We start from the raw sequence: 22,312 nt of genomic DNA, 5'->3' as shown, positions 1-22,312 counted from the left end.
TGTCATAACTCTTCAACATCACATCATTTTGTAATCACGACCTGTTAACTCAACAATTAAGAGGCCTCAGCTTCCCTGAGACCATTTTCACCCCTGACTAATACATGTGGATGTGTTTTAGGCTGAACCCTGTAAACGACGAAGCTATAAAACAAGTTTCCTTAGAAGGCACTTTAACCGCACAAGTCCCATGAGGACCAGTGTTGTGCTGCTTCAATTAAATATAGGGAGCATCACAACAAAGGAACAGGTTCTTTTTTTATTTTTTTTTAAATTTCATGACCGTCATGCCTTTCCCTTTATGACCTGTCAATAGTCTTTGTCAAAATAGGAATTAAAAGGCCAGGAGAACAAGCCACTGAGCCTGCAAAGTAAGACTTAACAGTCTCTGGCTTTACTGCGGCTGTCGCTCAAACGCGTCTCCAGGGCTTCACGCACAGTTATTGAGAAGTTCTAATGGGCCAGTTTATTTGTACGCTCAAAGAAAATTAGTTTCCCACGGGGCAATGTGTGTGTTTGTTTGTGTGCCACTGTCAAGAATATATTGTCGGACTTGCAGGATGGAGCTGTCCTTCTATTAGCCAAGTTGTGGACTCAGTGTTCATCTTCATTTTACTAAGCATGCTGGGAAATCTGGCGTAAATCCTCATTGAATAACAAAGAGTTTGATGTTCCCGGCTACTCAGAAAAAGACAGCGATCATGTGCGCCTTGTTTTTGAAACCCGTCCCCCCCATGCCGTCCTTGAAATGCTTTGGGTTCACATAAAGGTTTCTTCCTTTTCTAACGATGTTTATTTGATACGATCCCCTCACATGGAGTCCTACTACATTTTTACGTCTGCCACCCTCTCTCACGGTACGCCCCGATATGCAAAGGTATGCAGTCTCGAGAGTTCACCCACAGTTTGAGGGGATTTCCGCAAATTCGTCGCTAATCCAGCGGTTGACCTGATTCCTCAACTGGACCATCTTGCGAACCACCTCCCCGCTGCTCATGTGCACGAGCGCCGTTATAGCCAGCCCATCGCACACATTAAGGAGAAAGCCGGATGTCTGAGCATGTCAAACGAGCTTAGTTTGTTGTCAAGGATAAGGCTGCATAAATAGTTTACATGATTCTTAGCTGTTGAATGCAACAAATTTGTAAGAGCAGAGCGTGGGATATGTCAATTCATTTCATCATACAGTTGTGTCAAATGTGGGATTAATTCATGGTCTGTCAATTCAGCTTTGAGAATTTTGTAATTTGACATCTAATTACATCCAGTATTGACATAAATCTATTGTGCTGAATAACACTAATTTTTATTTTGGATACCATAAATTTCTGATACCATAAAGTGACGTCTAAAATCCAAATATATTTACATTACTATCATATATGACAAAACAATAAGCCCTTAATCCTCAGGTGGAACCAGTGAATTTTTAGGGGTATAGGTGAATATTTCTTTCTTGACTTGAATCACTGGTGCTCTGTTTTCTGCATTCACAATTTACAATAAAATCTGAATGTACCATATTTTTTCAAACAATACAACCACCCTCCTTTTATTTATCCATTAATAACAATGCATAAAACCAGTATGTTGGACAATTAACACACTTAAATTGCGCTTAAAGTGAATTCTCAGAGAAAAACAAAGGTCTCCCTGCCATACCTTATACCTTAGTGAGATGATTAGGGTTTTTAACCACATTATGTAGAGTTATGTGATTATCTTCCAGAAGAGCCTAGAGAGTTCTGTTAAACATGTACAGGTCAAAACTGAAATGAAACCTTTTAATAAAAAAGAGAAAAAGAAAGTGTAATATGCAGTGAAGAAACACAATATTAGTCGTCCAGACCACCTCAGGGTATTTCAGTAAAAAAATTCCCCTGAGGATAATGTGGATGAAATTCATCCAGTGCCAAACATTTCACGTTGCTGCAGCCTTGATATATTTCTCCCAATGTTTAGACAATAATCATCAGGGGACCATCAAAATGTCTATTTTTTGATTCAAATTTAAGTGGGAACACGCAGACGTTGCTTTCTATTTCTCTCAGTACAAAGTGTGCATTTTCTTGCGATGCCTTGAAACAGGCAATCCATCTGACATAACCTTTAATTTTTATTTTCTGTATCTTGATTAGAAAATGGATGAAAGTCAAAGGTCAATAAACTTTCCTGGGCACAGTGGAACTGCAGACATTTCAGTTTGTGCCTTAACCCTTACACCACCCAGAGTTTTCTATACAGTATATCCAGGAAGCAACTGCAAACACCGTTGGAAGGAAAAGGTGGATTTTTTTTGTTGCTTCTTGCAATGCAAAGCTTGATGTTTGGTCGTTGACTCTGGAGCCTTGGTTTTTCTTGGCACATTAATTCGGTCACATCAGCTCTGGGTTGTTAAAAAGTGAAATGAAATGGAAAAATCAGAAGTAGGGGGCCTTGGAGACGAGGGGTGAGAATAAGGCTTTTGGCTCAGTCGCCGTAATCACAACCCTGATGAATTTATGATGAGAACCATTTGTGTCAAAACATTTATTTACGGATTCTATCTTTTTGTTAGTTTGCAGTGTAAAGTAAAAGCCTGATGCAACACCTGCTGCACGTGATCCATTTCCATCTCAAGACATCTTGCTTTCTTTTCTTTTTTTCCTCACAGAAGTAATTTTCTGCCTGGAAATATTGCCTACCGTGTGTATATGAAAACTAAGAAAGCCAAATGTGTGTTTTGTTAGCCTTGGAGTGCAGAGCGCACGACAACAAAGAAAGTTTTTTATGTGGATAACACGGTCTGCAGCCTAAGCAAAGACCTGCAGTCTCCGCTGATATGTTCCATTTTCTCTGTTCTCTTTGTGCCGGTCTTTATTTTACGAGTGTGCTGCGCCTATCGCCAGGGCAACATGGGTGGATGAGTGATGGTGTCCATTAGTAAACATAGCCCCCTATATGTGCCATCGGCCTAAAGAGCCAATGTCTTGAACCTCTCCTCTCTCTCCTTCTTCACCCTCCCACTCTCTCCTCACTTATTTTCTTCCCCACTCTTCCTCTTCACACACACCCCACCCCCACTCCATCTTTTTCTCTCTCTGCCCTCCGCTCCACCCTTCTCCATCTATCCTCCTTATGGTTGTTTTTCATAGCCACAGCTCTGCAGTCGAGGAAGGGAGGGAGGGATGAGACCATTTCTCTTCCTCCTCTGTGCACTCATTTCTTGCGAGACAGCGACTAGAGGATGGGTTGAGAATGTCAAGCATTAGGTTGGGAATAGACTGTCGTTCAAACAAAAGAATAGGCCACTAATATGACAGATGTTGTGTGTATTGCAGGAGAATATTAGCAAACCTTGTTCTCTACCCTCTCGGTAGAGTCAACAACACGGGCGAGATTCTATCTTCTCCAGACATTTGCTGCTCTTCGTCGTGTCGTGCGTGAATAGATGTGGTCTATAATCTTGCATCTTCTTAAGCATAAGTCGAAAAACAGCATGACTTAATAAATATTGATTTTAAGGATAATTTTGACGAGGCTGATTTCATGAACTGGGGTTGGGATTTTAATTTTTTTATTTTTTTTTACACCAGTACAGCACACACTCAACACAGGCTCTCTACTGTACACTGGGGGAAAAAATGCTAATTTCACAATTAGCTTTTTCTGTAATTAGTACGGAAAGGTAATTGCGGCGGATGTGCAATTAGCATTATGTAAAGTGCTTTTCCCCAGACTTTGGGGCCAATCAGTTTGCCCCTTTTTTATGTTCCCCGTTCTGCTGATGATGTGGGAGACGCCTAGCGTCGGAACATAAGAGAACTTCCTCTCCCTCCCACTCCGATGAATGCAATTCGCAAAATGAATTGGTTGGGGTCACATGCTCGCTGGAAAGGGGGTTGAGGAAGTTTGTGCGTCTCCTTTTCATCTGCCTGTGAATATGAATGGAGAAGAGGGAAATCGCTGTCATACCAGCCGCTACAGCACAAAGCCTCCTGATTGCATTCTGGACTCTGACATGCTTTTTTTTTTCCTACAGGGAAACCAAATGTTCTTGCACAGCGTGACTGACTCATTGCCTGATTGCCCAAGACCCCCCCCACACACACACACACACACACACACACACACACACTCACCATGTTTAAAATCCAACTACAGCTTTTCTTGTACACTCTGCCTCTGAGTTGGAGTTTAGTGTTTATTGTGCTGATTAAAGTGAACACCCTACATAATTTTCTAATTCAAAATATTACCTCTTTGTTATGGAGGTTCATTGTGCTTATAATATGAACTGCTAGAATGTATGTTTTTCTTCTCTTTAAATTTTTGGTTATTTTTGCATTAACACCACTTGTGATTTTTTTTCTCTAGGTCTCAGACTTCAGAACAACACAGTATCCAGCATGTTCCAGTCACTGGACAGCAATAAAGACGGCAGGTAAAAAAATATGCTGATTATTATATTGAAAACCCTCAGGCCCTGGTTTTCATGTTCATGATTTGCCCTATGCTAATGACTTTTAATGAAACTGTAACACTCCTCCAAAGGCCATGCGTGTCTGATATGTCAGTCTTAAAATGGTAATGAAAAAAATAGATTTAAATAAAACCAGTGCTAGCAAAGGTTTCTAGATGGTGGGGATCTGAAGGCCAGCACTGATATTTTTTCTCTCTTGCCAGGGTGTAAATACTTCTGTCACGATATTTAGATTGTAATGAAGATTTCTTAAAGTGGAATTATTATATTCGGTCCAGTTTTGGTTTTTCTCCTCTGTCTGTGCAGTGTTGAACAATGTGCATAATGACTTTGGAGTGTGGAGAGCATTAAGGTCAAAGATTTTGTACCATATGATCTCCTGAACACTGGGGTTCACCAACTGAACCACCTTCGTTACCTACTGGTCGCTTGTTCACTTGGCAAACATTTGATGACAATATGACTGACATTATTTCTATTATTCTATTACTTTACTTCTACTACTTTACTTCTGTTATTTCTGCTAATGCAGCAAAGTGAAACAAAACACCACAAAAGAAGAGGGATATACAGAAGGTCCATAGCACTGGGTTAGAATCACATTTTTGCTTTCGCATTTATTCTATCTGCTCATGCTATATTATAAATCATGGGTGTTTCATGAATCAATATGTATATATACTACATCCATTAGTTCCACCTTAACTTCTGATGCAGTGAAGTCTCATCAGTCTGAGTTGAGTGCACACATCTCTTTCCCAGAAACTCCTACATCCATTTGTTCCTCAGCAAACATATAAAACATAATCAAAAAGTAATTCATTGCCTTATTTGCGTTGTTTAATCTTCACATCCCAAACAGACCCCCTTTGGCGCTCCCCCGCTGAACCCAACTTCCCAGCTTCCCCTCAGCCATCCATCTGAATAACTTGCTGTCATAAACATTGTTTAACCTCTGCCACCTTTCAAGCAGGAACGGCATCTATTTTGCTTCCGAGGCAGATGTGTAAATTATCTGGTGACTTGCAAAAAAAAACAAAAACTGAGCACATGATATCCAATGAGCCTGTCCCCCTTCATACTTTTTCTCCTCTGCTATCCCCACCCGCACATTCCTCACCTTCCCCATGCCACGCCTGGGAAAAAAAATCAATTCTGCTTAAGCTAACTGGGCGTATTCTCCTGGAAAGGAAGCGGGGCTGGGCATAGTAAACTGAAAGCGCTATAAAACATATGGCTGCATGGACGACGAAGTGCTTGTGCAGCGATATTTCCGGGGAGCGCTATGTGCCCACTTATGCATTCCTGCGTCTGGATGTGTACCATTATTCAGCCCTTCTGCCCCCCACCAATCCCTTCCCCTTCCCTGCCCAGCTCTGCCTCCATCCATTCTCCCTAGCTCCTCCATCCCAGACGGTGTCTCTCTGCGCTTAAACAAACACATTACTAAGCTGAAATATCTGCAAGTTCCGCTTATTTCTATACAGCCATTGTTTCAGTCCGTCAGTCAATGGGATTCGGTGAGCAGGCTATCTTGAGGCAGGACATGTATTGATGCCCTCTTGAATAAAGCAGGATGTGGATGCTTTGTCTATGTATGCTACATCACCATTTTTTCCTGTAAGACTCTGCAGCTCACACGCCCAGGTGTCAAGCCTGATTTAGCCGCCGTTATGATAAATGCAAAGTCGAAAGTCACCGGCATACCTGCTGCTCGCGCATTGCCGGGCGATTTGCTGACTTTGTACTGGATTAGTATGCACATTGCAGACTCTTTATCTTGTACAAAAAAGACTTGAGGCTTTGTCCCTAACGACTCTTAGCAAAACACTACCCCGTTGTTAATCCACTCGATTGGAATTGCTAATTATCTCTTAATGCAGATTCACAGATAATTGTTCTCTCATTTACAGTACACTGTGAACGACTCTCATTTGTGTCCATTTAGCCACCAATAATCACTTCATGAAAAAGAAAAAGAAAAAAGTTATTTTTCAGGAAATCTGAAATACACAAGACGCAATCAAAAGCCAACATGCTGCTGATGGGCAACATTGGTTCTATTTAGATAAAACAAAAAATTAAATGTAGAAATGCTGTTGCTGTGATAGGTGGATTACATGCATAGACTGTATACACAACTGGACGTAGTCACCGGGACTGCAAAGTGAAGCCAATGTGGAAGTGCCTGAAACGCCGTAATGTAACCATTTCCAAGACGAGTTTATCGCCTCAATTTCTATGATTGATAAAGATATAGATAAAGCACCGTATGCATTGGGGCGGCGTGTGTGATTTTTGTAAGCATTGGGGCGTGGATACAGCATGATTGACAACTAGTACCTTCCAATTGGTCGCAGGTGTAGGTGGACGTTCAGAGGACGAGCACTCAGTCAGGCCCACCCCCTGCTCCTCCAAATATGGCTACTTTTGGGTTTTCGAAAACACAAGATGACTCCGACCAAAACGCTCAACTCAGGCTTCAAAACGTTCACAAACCAGTGGGTGAAGTCGCGGTTGGTTGCCGCTTGAAGTGAAAGTCTCTTCCTACATCAGTTTGCACTATGGAGGAGTCATTAAGGTAGCTTCTGGACTTCCTCACCGTTATTTCACCCTGAACCTCCCCGAGAACCACACACACGAGTGCGGCCCACTGTTCCAGCTGGCAGGCAGTTGGCAGCCCAGTGCAGGATTAACTGGTACCAGTATGCTGGCCTATAAATAGAGTCTACCAACTGCTTCAGGAAATGAACCATGATGGAGCCTCCCTAAGGCCCATGAACAGGTTGTGCTTTTTATCCCCTCCGTCCAGATTTATCAGTGTATGTGAGAGTGAGCTCCCTACTGTTTATCACTGTCTCTCTCAGTGAAACCCACTCTAGGTGTGCATTGCTAAGCCCCTGTTCTCATGATGCCCTGGTCTATATGTGTATAAATGCCCTTTGTAATTGGGGCCAGAGCTTTTCTTCGTACGAGTTTTTCAGAGCTGCTTCTTCTGTGCCAACCCACAATGGAGAAAGAGACATTGTTTTTTCTCCCCAGCACTTACCCCCAAGCATTGATCCTCTGTAGTGGAACAAGCTATTTGCTTTGTATGTTTGCCTGCACTTCCGTTTTTGATGGACTCCCGGGATTGATCTCGGCCATGCAGTCATTATCTCAGCTCAGTAGTGTTAGTTTAGGTGGAACCTTTAGGAAGAAAGACGCCAGCAGGGAAGAATGGCAGAAGAAAAGGTCTAAGTGTTGCGGGATAAGAGGCGGCGTGTGTGATTTTTGACTGTGCCGTGCGCAGGGCTGTGATGTGGAGCACTCGAAAGTGAGATTGGCTAAAATGATGGCGACCCTGAATCAATGCAATTCTGAATAAACCAAATCTAAAAAATGAGCTAATCCAAAAAATGAAAATATTAAATTTACCCTAATGTGTTACACCAGTGAAGTTAGTTTGCACAGGATCACAGGAAAATCTGAAATGTCTGATTACTCCAAACTTGACAAAATCAAATGTTTTGTGAAGCCAGAAGATCATTCATTTACAAATCAAAAGGGCAATATTTATGACATTATCTTCAGGGTTTTTCTAATTCAAAACACTTCAGTGACCCTGTAGCAAGTAAGGTTGAAATGTCTTGTGAGCCTTAAGGTGCTCCGGCAGACGTACCTTGTGAAGGCCTCAATGTGTGCGACTTTGCATCATGATGGAATCATGAATCATCATGTGAAAATAATTTTAATGGAGGAGCACAGAAAATCAAACCTGAATCAGACTCTTTTTTTTGCGCTGCACAAAATATTATAAAGGCCACTTTTAAACGCAGATTCCACTATTTTGCTGTTAAGACCCTCCGTCATGCTTTACACCATACAAAACAAAGCCCACATAATGTGTGTGATGTTTGATGGCATGGCGGTGAATTAGGATTCAGAGCGTCTACATTCTGTCACTATACACAGACATCGATCTGGATATGTGACTACCTCAGCTGTTGGCTTAAAGGAGAAACAACAATGTTTATTGTTTATTGAATAACGCTGTCAATTTCATGATCGTAACTTTTATACAGAACGACAATAAATGCTCAACATTCCTGCCTTGGACAGGCTTGTGCAAACGGATTTAAACTCTCACTATTGTCAACTGACTCCGTTTTCCCCCCTTTTCTTTTAAAATACAACAGTATAACAGTGGATGAACTCCAGGATAAAGTGGCCCTCATCCATGATGAGGAGCGGTCTCTCTCAGAGGATGAAGCAGTGGTAAGTTTTCTTTTATTCATACTCTTTATTCTACAATGCTGACGGGTATCATGACACTGGTTTTGAGGACTCCTGGTAAAATGGTGATGCATTTCAGTACCGATGTTCTTTTGTAGATTATAGAAAAGACTGTGGCCTGAATTAACACCACCCCTCTCTAATGCCACAAATAGATCAGTTAAATGCAGTGCGCTGCTCTCACAGTGAAGTGCTTTATATCGAGGTTGTGACAAAATAAAATGGCTTCTGCTGCAATGTGTTTCCCTTAAGGTAAGGCAGCTATTTTTATATATGTATTTTTCTTGCTCTCAATTATTCCCATTAAAAGACTGAAACCAACAATGTCAGTTGGGTTAGTGCATGTCTTGATCCTTTCTGATTTGCTGTGTCTCCATACTCCCTTATTCTTTCAAAAGACATAAGTCTTAAAAAAAAAAACAGGTCACAAATATTATATGGTTTTATTTTTTTACTTAATTTCCCCCCAAAACATCTGGGCGTTGTAGTTTGAAGTGGATGTTACTCAAATGGCGGATCAACACACATTTTATGCACACGTGTGGCATCACGACGGCGGATTTAGGTGTAACTCAAAAATCAAGCAAGCTGCTTATTGCACGTCACCACCATGATTTATGCATCTGCCATATACTTGCATATACTACTCATAATGTTAATACTAAAAGCTTTTTTCATCTAATAAAGTACCTAACATTGCTGATTTTATTACATCTGTTTCCCTGGTTTTGCTGTTTTCTCCACTCACACAACAGGGTCCCTTCCATATTCAATTGAATTCGGAGCAGGGCGAGCAGTTCCCATACAGCGATTTTTCAAATATTTTTTCCCTCAAGCTGCATTGTGGGAGAATGTTGCTCTCGGTTTCCCTTTAAACTTGTTGAGCCTCCCTCTTACCAGGCAGCAGATATCAAATCTCTGGCCGTAAACAAAATGGCTAGAGCTTATTAATTTTCCTGTTCCTGAATCCCCCTCCTCCTGTTCCCTTTTTTCTGGGAATTGGTATGAGCAATCATATTCTCTCACACAAAAAAAGATGGGGAAAAAAAACAGCTGGTAGTTCACCTACTGTAAGTCAGACCTCCACTTTTTTAGGGGAAATAGTGTGTATTTTGAGAAGACTTACTAATTTGAACTGTAAAATGTCCCACTTGAGAAATAGTTTCAAGGTTGTGGTTTTTGTACAAAACAAACTCAACAAAAAAACCAAAAAAAAAAACTTGTGCATCAACGAAGCCGTGACCAACATGAAGGGGATGAAAAAAAAAATCGGTGCTCATTTGTTGTTTCAAACGGGGAGGCATTCCTAATGAATTCAACTGCATCTGAAGAGGATGAATCAATATGAATATTCATGAATATGAAAATATGTACTTAACTGCAACCACAACAAGCGGTGATCAAGCTGGGCAAATTAAACAGGGTGCCAAAGACGGTGGGTAACCGGCAAGTTTCATTAGATGTGACAAGCAGGCTGCGTGTGTAGCACTTTAATCAAGTTCCGAGGGCAGCAACAGTTTGTAACCATAGACGAAGTTAAGTCTGTGTATCGGGAGGGATTTAGTGATTCTGCTTTGTCAAAGTCTAAATTCCCTTTTTGTCGTCGCCTCCTTTGTGTTTCCATCATGCTAAAGTGTATTTTTTTGGCAACTTTACCACTGCAGTGCCACTCCCGTATAACCCGTGCACACCCCCAAAAAACGTGAAAATCCTTTTGAGTTTGATGATCGATACTGTGCCACAGTTGGTTGGACAATAACAAAACACTGGGTCCTTGTGCTGTTTTCTCTGGTGGACAGAAAGTGGAAGAGAATTCTTAACTCTACTGTGCTTATTTGTAATACCTGAAGACCTTGATTACTTCTGTCCTGCTTACAAGTATATATATATGTATATATATATATATATATATATATATATATAGATATATATATATAGGCATGATTATTCAATTTGTGTAATTTTCCCACCTTTTTATTAGTTTCCCCCTTCTTTTCCCTTTCTCTTAAGAAGCTTTGGCCGCCACCGAAAATTCAGTTTCCACTTCAGCGGCCCAGAAAATTCAAGAACAGAGAGGATTTTCAGGAGAACAATTTGATGATCAGAGGAGGCACTCCACTCGGGAGGGAAAATGGATATTGTGAAGTGGCGCTCCCTCAGTATTCTATCATTACGTTATAGCCCTCCATTCCTGTAGAAACCACTGTTAATGTAGTGTCAAGTTCACTCGTGTTTAGAAGATAATCATCGTTTTTTTTCAGTATGTTACACTTGGCAGAGTCCTCAATAAATTTCCATACCCAAACCGCAACATTTGCACCAAATCAGCATCTTGCAACGAGCGGTCTGTCCTCCCTCTCGGCATTAACCATAGGACAATACATCCTCCGAAGCACCAGTGTGTGACCGCGCACAGACTGTAGCCACGAACAGAGCCGCAGGAAATTGCCTTTTCTCAAGAAATAGGCATTTGTGCGGAGGTGAATTTCACTTATCCATTTACTATCCACCCGCCTCCCTTCAAAGCCCCTTACTCAGTGTACCAGAAATGAAAACAGACAGAGCAGAGAATATGTTTTTTCCTTCCCTTTATTTTCAACAAGAGAATGCGTGAAACCCCCTTATAAAAAAAAAAGAAAAGAAGTGTACCTTATCTCCTGTTATCCGCACCAAGGGATGCTTGAACGTTGGCTGTTCATGCGCCTCTTGGTATCGATAAGAGGACTGCAAAGTTGGGGGGAAATTTCACTTTTTAATAAGTGTGCTGATGAGCAACATTGCTGTAGGTGCATGAAAGGTTGGGAATTCCCAATAACAGCTTGCTAGTGGGTATGAAGATCTCGCTTGTTTCACAGTTGAATAATATTGGCTATACCCCTGGGGTTCCTGTACATGGTAGAAGAGCTGACATTAGTTGGTAACAAGGCAGAAATGAAGACGGCGTAGCTACTGTAGTGCAGTTGGGAGGTAGTGGTGCATGGACAAAGGGAAAAACAGAGCCTTAAAGATCTCATTATAATGAACTCTTTAGCATGATATAGGAGTCTACCGGTGTTCACAGGATTTCCTGAGACTAGTGACTGGATGCCAAGTAGTATAGCTGCTTTCATACATGTACTAAAGTCCGGACATTCTCCTGAAATTTTTCACAGAGGGGCTGTTTTTGAGAACGCAAATGTCTGCAGATTTTGATCCGGACATTGTCTGGAAAACCTTTCCTGCCAGCCGTCTAGTAACGTTTCCAGACAATGTCCGAGTTAGCCCATGTAAGAACACAGCAGGAAAAACTCACAGCGAGCGATTGCATGCATAAAAAACCTGCTTTCCGCAGCGGCGTTTATCAAAGCCTCCTACTGCTCTATCCGGACGCCACCGAATGTTTCAGAAATGTTCCTGCTGTCGTGAAGGTGTCCGACTTTGACAATCTCCTACTGCGTTTGTCATATTCGAACGGCCAAGAATGTCTGCACGTAATTCTGTGAACATTTTCCATAGTTTGATGGCAAAGTGAACTGAAGTTGTATTTGTTTCTTTTGAATCCAGTGAAATTCATAGCTGCTGTCACAAAATATTCCTTTTTGCATTGAAATAGATTATGTTGATGTCTTGTTTTTTTTTTTGCTGTGTGGCAAGTATTATTTTCAGATAATCCAGTAGGTTTGAAAAGTGTCAGAACTTTGAAATCCTTGGTTGGCTGATCTCCTTTCTGAGCCTAAAAAGTGAGCGGGACCGACTTCCCCTCTCTACCTTTACACCGAGCTCCCTTGATGTTCACAACATCCACAGAACATCCGTACACAGAAAGCAAACACACGGCGCCCGTTGCTGCCCTCCCACCCCGCGTCACCGCCAGCCAAGGTCGGCAACGCGGCCCGGCTCTTCACACCATCTGTTTGAGCTCGTTGACATTTGGCCCTTGCCAACAGTGAAATCTCACTTCAGAGGGGGCCTGACATATTTGCATTTTGTCACAAGGGTGGATTTCAGGTTGTGTGTTTTTCTCCATCTCATAATAAGATGTTGAATGAAAGTGCAAGATAGTGGGGACGAGAGCCGCGGGTGATGCGTATCGAATCAGTTTGTAAGCTTTTAATCTGTTGTGCTGTGTACAGTCTCGTGGCTTTCTACTTGCCAGCCTCCAGAAGGGGGCAGCAGGCCTCTAAGTTGAATACGAGCTACTGGGGGAGAGGAAAGTCACATTCACAGGTCATTTAATCTCTTTGTTTTGTCATGGGCAGGGCCTCTGGTGCTGTTTTCCTGCCTCGCTCTCTCAAAAAGAGAGAGGGAGAGAGATCCCTCTTCGGAAATGAACGATTCCCATCTCCTGCCAAGAATTTTCTTTTTTCATGCATTTGTTGGCAGGATTTGTAAGCGTGCCGTGATTCAAGGATTTAATGTGTGTGTTCCGAGGAGACATTTCTGCATGTGGCTATAAGAACATTTTTTTGTATTTTTTTTATTTGACTTTCTGAAACGTCTTTTTTTTTGGAGCAACGTGTGCTCTTGCGTCACCGAGAGTAACCTAGAAGTTTAAAATCTGCAGACCTTAACTGTACTTAGGATTCCGGTCTTATTTAACTGGCTGCACGGATGTAGGCCATGATGCTTCTTCTTTATAGCTTTTGCACAGGCTTGCACATTCCACGCTGTGTTTGCTTGTGGATTATACAGTAGTTAAGGTACACCACGCACAGCTTACACATCCCTTACTAATGTTTGAATGAGCCAATGTATGTGCAGGCGAGCAGAGTCGTGGTAGCGAACACTGGCAGCTATATATTCCAACAAGATTATAGTGTTAAGAGCCTGCTGGGTACATGAGGATAGCGGGGCTGATGGTAAAAGGGGGTTGTCAGTGCGCCCCACCGCCCCTGTACTGTTCATCATCACCTCCCATCACAGGCGTCATGATTTTGCTTCCCAGCTGGAGTGTTTTCAAGTCATATAATGCGAAATGACAGGCTGAAACCAGAGGTGGAGTGATATGCAGTTTGTAGAGCCGAAGTACAGAATACTGACCAAAAAAAAAAAAAATTAAATGTGTCATGTTCTTTTGAGACAGGAGGACAGTGAAGGGAGGAGAGAGTACGAAGAAGGATTTTGGTGGTAACTGTGAAAGACTTTTTTATTTGTCTCTGGCTGCACACCTGACGCTCCTCAATCTCTTGCCTTGCCCTTCCTCTTCTTCTGCACCTCTAATCTTCTCCGCACTCATCTTTTGTTATGTAACCGCCGAGATTGGATGCGCTCGAGGTCGCGCAGGTGGTACAGGTAATGGAACCAGTGGGAGGTCAAAGGCAAGAGAGGGAAGAGGCATTGTTTTGTGCTGCTACAACAAGTCCTGACAGAGGTGTCGTATATCAAGAGGTGTCATATCGATCCTTCTGTCTGTTTATATACGGTATCCTTTTTTCACTTTTTTCTTTGCTTTTATGTACAACAAATTTGAATGATAATGGGAATTTTCAAAAAATGCGATGTTTATAAAAAAAAATAGTGTCAGACTTTATAAAGTTGAATCATGCAGCCGTGTTTGTATCGCTTTGACTTCATGGCTGAAAATTCAGTCTTACAAGCTGTACCGACAAAAAAGCCTTAAAGCAGGCTTAAGGCAACCGTTTGCTTTCTCATAAGTTTTAACCACTTGACAAACACTATTGATGCTGCACCCGTGTAACTGCAGCTCCTGAGAACAGGGTACACACTGTGCAACAGGACAATCTATGCCAGCGCTTCCCCCGGTGGATGCATTGATCAGTGATCTTACACTGTTTCACGAGAACAGAAAGCGTGTTTTAGCAGTGGGAGCAGTCTCTAAATATCTCCAGAACATTTTAGTGTGCGTATTCTTTAGTTATGCTAATGACAGAAAGTAGATAATCTGCTCGTTTTGGGTAAATGCATGTCTTTCTACAGTGTAGTTGGGTTGGGTGATATAGTTAAAGTATGTCACAATAATAAAAGAAAAGGAATCATTAAGATTTCAGTTTCAGTTCATTTGGCGACCCCTGTGGTTAATTGTGGTAACAACAAATTGGCTTTAATACTGCAGCAAATGCTTGTTGAGCTGTTTCTTTGTCAGAAACGCAACAGAGGAAACAATTTTATTTTTTTAAATTTTTCATTAAGTCGATCAATATTAATTGCAATAATTGAACACATTGTGGCTAGTTTCACGCTAACAGCAGGGGCCAGTACAGGTAGCTGGTTGGTTGGGGAAAGACTGTTGTCTTGTTTTGGTGATAATTCATTTACCGTGGCTGTGATGACACCACATTACCATTAGTAAATAAGCATGTAACTGTAAGACTGGATTATTTGCAGTGGATCCATTTCAGCACAGGGTAGGAACGTCTGCCTCCACCACTAAACAATAAAACACAATATATAAAAGGTGGTAATGACGAGTTGTAAATACATTGAATGGCAACTGTTAATAGTATCTAAAAATATTATATCTTTAAGGGAACATTCAAGTGTTTTCAAATCTAAGTCTTGCTATCATGATTGTGGCTGTTCTGATTAGCGATTGTTTTGTAGCTTGCTATAATTATATTATCACAATAGATTTCCACCTAAAAAATGTTAACTTCTGCCTAGGCCTACTCTATTGTGTTTTTTTTGTCACACATCCTGTACATAATGAACTGCATTCGTCTGAAGATACACCGCAGAATTCCGGGTTCTCTTTAAATATCAAGTCGCATCAAATATCCCCTGACCCACACTGGCTCCTGGAAGAACATCTTGTTGACGAACCTGATATCCTTTGTGGGGGGACGCTTGATGTGTTTTGTGTTTCCATGGTGACCCGGCCGCACAGCACACAAGACAATAATGAAAGCTCTCAAAGGCCGCAGGGGCACCACAATAGTGCACGTCCTCAACGTTTCAGCTTCTGTGGCACTTGGAGGAGTTACACAACCTGACGTTCACCCTGAGAATGTTTCCCCCCCCCCCATCATCTCGGGGCTTTCGAGACCGGCAAAGATTGGGCTTGCTAGCAAAGGGATGACACACGAAATGACAAAACTCCTGTGTCTGTCTGTCAGGCTTGGTCTTTATCCGACTGACATTTGCTGGCTCAGGCTCATCCAGGCTCTGGAGAAGCCAGGGATAAGAGTCAGACACAGATGGCTTTTTCCTTGCAATTCAGTCTTGCACAAGATTCAGACGAGGGGGAAAAAAATTGTTTCCGAATCTTCGTCCTGTTTTTACAGACTCTGAAATATAATTGTCTCTACAAAAGTATGAGAAACCAGAGTCTTCTCAGACTGCACCAGTGTGTTATCGTGTTTTGTAATATGCTGTTGTGCAGCGCGTTTGTATTTTTTGGTCTGTGCTGACCCAACCTATCGGCCTGTTGGTGCTGTTACTTCAGCAGAGGCATTTCTTGTCGTCTGAGTAAGTCAAAAGAACAATGCGAGAATGTCTTGTGCCATTTCAAACTGATGAGCCAATGCCAGCATGAAGGAGGAGAGGGGAGGTGTAGGTGTTAAATTGATTGGCGAGAGAGAAAAAAAGCATCTGCTTTGCAATAGCTTAACAGTTGCCACAGAAGCACGCCTGCTATTGTTTCCAAACAAGAATACCCACTTCTGTGTGCCGAGGAGTGTCGCCTTCAGAAGAAATGTGAGAGAGGGATGGAAATTGTTGCATAAGAAACATTTAGAGACATCTTATTTATTTTTTCTCCCTGCAGCTTTCCAGGACCTTGATCTATTTTTTTTTTTTTTTTTTTTTTTTTTTTCCCATGGTTACCTCAACTGCTTTTCAGTTCTCCATGCAGTTCAGAGTTAATACGTGGGCAGAGAACAAAAGACCGGAGATATAGGGCTGGAGTCAGCAGCTGATCCAATGACAGAAATGGCAACGAGGCGAGAGGGTCCCAGGTGTAGTCATGACTCAAGTAGCACTCAAAGATGGGGAGCCGTGATTGAGGGGGGCAAGGAGCGAAAAAGAAGCATGGGGGCATCGTGGGGGCTTGCGTCCTGCGTGACAAGCTGCCTGTCGTGTGCACACTCCCTGACAGCAGGAAAAACAAAGAGACAGGACACCTGACCCCTCTGACCTCCACCAAAGTGAGACGGGACTCAGACTTCTGCCACTGCCACCTCTCTCGTCATTGCATTTATTTCGGTGGGTCGAATTGTTCCATGTCACCAGAGTTCGGATACCAAAAAATCTTTGCTGACTGTAGTGGCCAAAATGCTATGAAAATGCATTTATACTTGCAGTTTTTATTTTTTTAGGCATACTGCTCAGTCTTTTCAGATCTGCTTTGGCCTCTTGCACAAAAAAAACATTTTGGATTCAGAATTCCCTCTGCAGTGATGAGGCAGGCTGCAGTTTGAGCTTGTAGATCTACTGTAATGATTATGTGATGCCTACAAGCCTTTACGACCTGGCTGCCAGTTTACTCTATAAGTAATGCTGGTGCCAGTCATGGGACATGGATAGGCATTAGCAGAGCATGGAGTTCATTATCCTAATACAGATTCTTAAGGCTTTGTTCGCTTTACAGCCCGAACCTTGTAAATGGTCCACATGGCAAAAAACAGTATAAAAAACCCAAACTTAATTTCAAGAATTTTACTTTGGCAAAAGTTAAACTTTGTATAATACTGTGAGGTCTTGGGGGAAATCCATGCTGTGGTCAAATAAATGAACACAGTCCCAATTCCAGTTTTTGTTTACCAAACCCAATCTGTTTTGATGCCAGGCTGAAATGTGCGCTGCTTACAATTATTCATTTTTCATTATCAGTTGGAATTAGTTGCTTTCTATGATAAAAAAATAAATTATAATAATCCAGCCAAATAGCAGTACCCTACTATAATGTTGAACGCACATTTCCTTGCTTTTATTTTGCCATTCTTTCAAGTCTAACTTGCTACGAAATGAAGCTGTCAATCACACATCAGAGGCGGCACACAGGGGAGAACAGAATTCCATAATTGGAAATTTTCCTCCCATTTTCTCCCATGAATTAATATGAAAGTGTGAATAATAATAAAAGTATTTCAACCTGGTCTCCCATGAAATTACATTCATGTGAGACTAATTTGTTTTCCCAATTACGTCGCGATGAGAAGCTGCTGCCTGCATTAAGTTCCTACATTCAGCGTATGCACTACGGGCTAATCATTAGTTAGTGGCGGGGGGAATCGAGGGAATTGAACAGAGACAGAGATAAAAATTCTGAATTTTTTTTGTTAAGTTTAGTCAACATAAGCACACTGGTTAATGTTAGTGAAACATTGTGATATTGGTTATTGGGTATAAGTATTGATAACGAGATACATCATGCCTCTTCCTTCCTTTTTCTGCATTAATTGAAGACCACAATCTTTCCCTGACCAGAACCAAGTTTTGTGAGTTGCCTTAAAATATAATTGTTGAGGAATTTTGCCTTAGATGCTGCTAGCCAATATTGTAGGAAAATCAGTAATACATAAATTGTGTCTGACATACAAAGTTTAGAACTTTTCCTGCCAGGCCCCTTGTAAAATTTCCAGAAAATCCAGCCCATGTGAGAATACAGGGGGGAAATCTTTGGAAGATTCATGGGGAGGGAGTCAACCATTTTCCCGAAATTTTCCAGAGTTCATGTCGGAAAAAACAGCTATAGTGTTTGTACCATGTTGTTAATAGTACAAAGTATTATATTGTATACTGAAGAGTGAACTCCCTGTCAACAGTTTTCAGTTGTGACAACCTGAACATGATTGGGGTATGCAGGATTTCAGGGAAGTTAAATGACCCGGGATCAGGTTAGCGAACGATTGGGGTCACAGTTGCTCATTTCAAATGCCACCATTTTAGTCGTAGTCTGACACTGTATTCCCAACTGACGGCCGTGCTTCCACACCCTTAATTCACCCTGTGATACAAGAACTAAATTGTTGCCGAATGTAAGACAGGGTCATGTAATTGCTGTCATTTTGCTTCCCTATATCCCTACCGCATGTTTAATAACGACCGGATTGTACTTATGTGCTAATGCTTGTACAAGCTTTTGTTATTTTTGCATTTATACATGTTCAGGGTGTTGTCGTGTGCCTGTGCCGTGAAGTCAGGATCAGTATTGTTGTCACTCTGGCTCCCTTCCTCCCTCACTCCCTGCTTCCTTCTCTTTTCTCACGCACTCCCCTCACTCCCTCTACAGTGACATTTATTAATTAAATATGGTGTACTGCCGCAGGATGTGCTTCCCTTTCCACTATCTTCAGACACTAATAATTACATTGGCATTTAGCTCCGTGATAAGCCAACCCTATGGCCTTTATGAAATGTTCCCTGGGCCTTGATACTGAGCAAAATATAGACCGATGCGATGCTATATATCGATCCATCTGCCTGTTTTCTCGCTTTTATCCTAAGAAAGGGGCGCTGTTCATTAGCATGGTTAAAGAATCTCACAACAACACTACCTGATTTATTTATTTCTATTTTTTTACATCATTAAAGGCTGCGATCGAGCTTTGCTTGAAACATGCCTGCTTTATCTCTGGGTAGGTAGGTTGGCTTTGTAACTGAACACGGGTAATGAAGTTATTAGAGGTAAATAGATGCCAGAACCCACAGGGACCATTTAGAGCAATTAAACCTGCTACTCTTAACCCTTAAATTCTGAAGCTTATTTATTTTTGTACAGACACAGTTTATATTTGAGGGTTGCAACTAATTATTTTCATTACTGATTCATGTACAGATTATTTTCTTGATTGACCAGTAAAAGTAGTGAAAAATATCAGATACAAGTCAAAAGAGCAAATAAATGTGATGCTTTGTTCAAATGCTAATGAAAACCCCAAAGATATTAATTTGATTATCCCTGAAGAGGGAAAAAAACAACAACAACAACAAAAATCACATTTACGAAGCGGACAGTTCAATTACCTAAGTTAATTACTAAATTGTAGCCGCTCTTGTAGACTCACGGCTAATATACTTTTCCTTCTTCAATGTGTTAATGTTTCCAATATAAAACGATATCTAAATGTGATGTGAAATACATGTTTAGACGTTTCTTTCCATCATGGACCAATTTGTCAAATTTAGTTGTTGATTAATCCATGCATCTATATATTCAGTCTGTGATATATCAGAAGATGGTAGAAATTTTGAAATCGAATAGACTAATAGTTCAGAACCCAAAGTGATTCAGTTTACATACAGACCTGAAAGAGATTGTCAGCAAAACCCCACATTTGAGAAGCTGTTATCATGGAATATGTGGATTGTGACTAATTGCTTCAGATTTTTTAGTTTTTTTGCTAAACATTAAGACTTTTACCGGAAAAGTAAATATTTGCAAAAATGTAATTGCATTGATTATGTCCTGATTAGTTTAGTCCACGCTAATTTATGTTTTTCAGGGGGAAGTGCACGGGTCTAATTGCAGTGAATCATAGTGTGACTTCCACTGACATTATCAACATAACATTATGATACAAGCAGCAGTTTAACTTCATATTAAGTTGGATTTTGCTTTACTTAATTACTTTGCTTCAGGTGGTCCAAACAGCCCAGTGCATTACAAGATTATTATGTAGCTTATCAGCTTCAGGGATGCATCAACTGATGCTTGAGTCACAATTACTCCAAACATGCGTTTAGTTTGTAAAAAGCTCCCTCGCGCCGGTTACATTTTAATAAGTTGTCTGCAAATAGCCTGTCATCTCTTTCCTAAGTTATTTGGTATCATTCTCCCCTGCTTCCACTTCTCTTGTCATGGGGACGGAAGGGAACACAAAGATGTGTCTTCCCTTTCTTGTTTTAATGACAAAAAAAAGGTTAATATTTGCTGCAGTTATAGCACATTTTACGTTTGTCTTTCATTTGACTAATGTTATTTCTCAAAAGGCTATACAATTACTGCCAGGGTAGACGAATGCTGTAATTTCCACAGAGAAGTGTGAGGCAATCATTTCAGGTTCGCATGAATAATCTCTCATCACCAAATTAAATGCGTTCTCAGATGAAATTACCAGGGAAATGTTCACTGAAAACCATCTTTGGACCTTAGGACTAGAGGGATTAGTACAGTATGTACCATTCAGTTACAGCTACGATGACCAGTGTTCTTGCCATCTTGGGAAATCTCCCTCCCTGACTTCTATTATTTTGGTCGATGCTCCCGTCCTCGTCTGTCAAAGGGTCTGAAAGAGGATCACTCGCAAAGTACTTTTCTCTCCGAGCAACACGCTGTGCTGCTGTGTTTGTCTCTGGGCACTTGACTGAGCAAAGGATAAAAGCCCAAACTGAATGACGGAGATGCTTAGATGAGGCAAAGCGACATAAATAGCTGACGGCGTCATTACATATGTGACTTTCTGCTCATGTATATATACATTCAGTATGCGCACACACGCTGTATGTGCTTAAATACTGTGTGGGAGCTGTAATATTTTCATTTGTGTGGGTTCATGGTAATAGCAGTCTCATCTTTTTGTTTGTGCTGTTTCCATATATTTGCAAGGTGATACATTTCATAACTGTGACTAGAAACCTAATATTCTCTTGCCAGGTGGATATAAGTGGTATTTGTAGAACTGTGCTTCTGGAACAAGCTGGATCTCTCAAATAACATAGCACAGTATGTAACCATGTTATTTGATCTCTCCTCTACCTCTGTAAGGTGATATCTTTGCACACTCTTTTTATCTGCCCTCGCGTTAGTTTGACTAAATCAAATGTGGAGCTTATTTTGTCAGAAGTGTCAGTGAATTTTTTACACGACAGGAGTCGAATCTCAGAAAATGCAGTTCAGACACGGTGTACTTACGAACTGTTCCGCTACATGGAGTATATAAAAGTGCTAAATGCTTATAGTTCTGCGATGTGACTTTTAAAGAGGCAAAGACGGTGCTTAATCTCACAAGAAACTGGATATCTAAAAGGTAAATAAAAAAAAACAGTCTCATCTTAAAGGGGCAAGTTTTATATAGCCAACGTTGACATTAAGAGCTACTACTTACCAGTCTAGTTGAAATGGACCAGCACCAAACTTCAGTCCCTTAATCGCCCACAGCTAAAAAGCCACGCCGATGTCCAGTCTTGTTTTAATCTTCTATTTGTCTTTCCACTCTTTATTTCTTCTGAAGTTAACATTCTAACCAGGTATCCCCGACCCGAACTGCCCCGTCTTGCCACTTTCTGATGGCTAATCACTGTATCGGCCCCCGTCTGTCCTAATGGACTAACGCTGCTTTGAAAAATCCAAATTTATGACAAGCAACCAAGCCGTAAAACCAGGTTAGGTTCTGTCTGTCATAGGATCTAAAGAAGTACGAGTTCATTTGAGCAACTAGAAATTTCAAAGTGGATATAGTTTCCCGTTTGCCTTCCAATATTTAAACTGTTGATAAAACAATAATAATAATAATAATACATTTCATATATAGACAAGACATGCTTATGGCTGCAACCATGAAGCCATTGCTTTTGTTTGGCAGCTGCAAAACCTAAAATACAGGGAGTCAGTGGTTATGGTTGAATCATCGTTTAGTGTATAAAATCTCAAAAGATTGTGTAGAATACCCATCACCGGCTCTGAGAGCCTCCATTTCA

The 22,312-nt window shown here is 41.1% G+C and overlaps 1 protein-coding gene across 2 annotated transcripts in view; it reads left to right on the top strand.

Annotated features, from left to right (window-relative positions):
- The window catches only part of LOC118317235 (glucosidase 2 subunit beta), a 108,668-nt gene that overhangs the window by 12,492 nt on the left and 73,864 nt on the right, over nucleotides 1-22,312 (top strand). For both annotated transcript variants that reach the window (XM_035645775.2, XM_035645770.2), the window contains 2 exons: nucleotides 4,357-4,423; nucleotides 8,641-8,719. In XM_035645775.2, coding sequence (XP_035501668.1) covers nucleotides 4,357-4,423; nucleotides 8,641-8,719 — 146 coding nt within the window. The remainder of the gene's footprint in view (nucleotides 1-4,356; nucleotides 4,424-8,640; nucleotides 8,720-22,312) is intronic.

This window comes from Scophthalmus maximus, chromosome 12, assembly GCF_022379125.1.
Source record: "Scophthalmus maximus strain ysfricsl-2021 chromosome 12, ASM2237912v1, whole genome shotgun sequence".
NCBI lineage: Eukaryota > Metazoa > Chordata > Actinopteri > Pleuronectiformes > Scophthalmidae > Scophthalmus > Scophthalmus maximus.
This window is presented reverse-complemented; position numbering and strand designations above follow the sequence as displayed.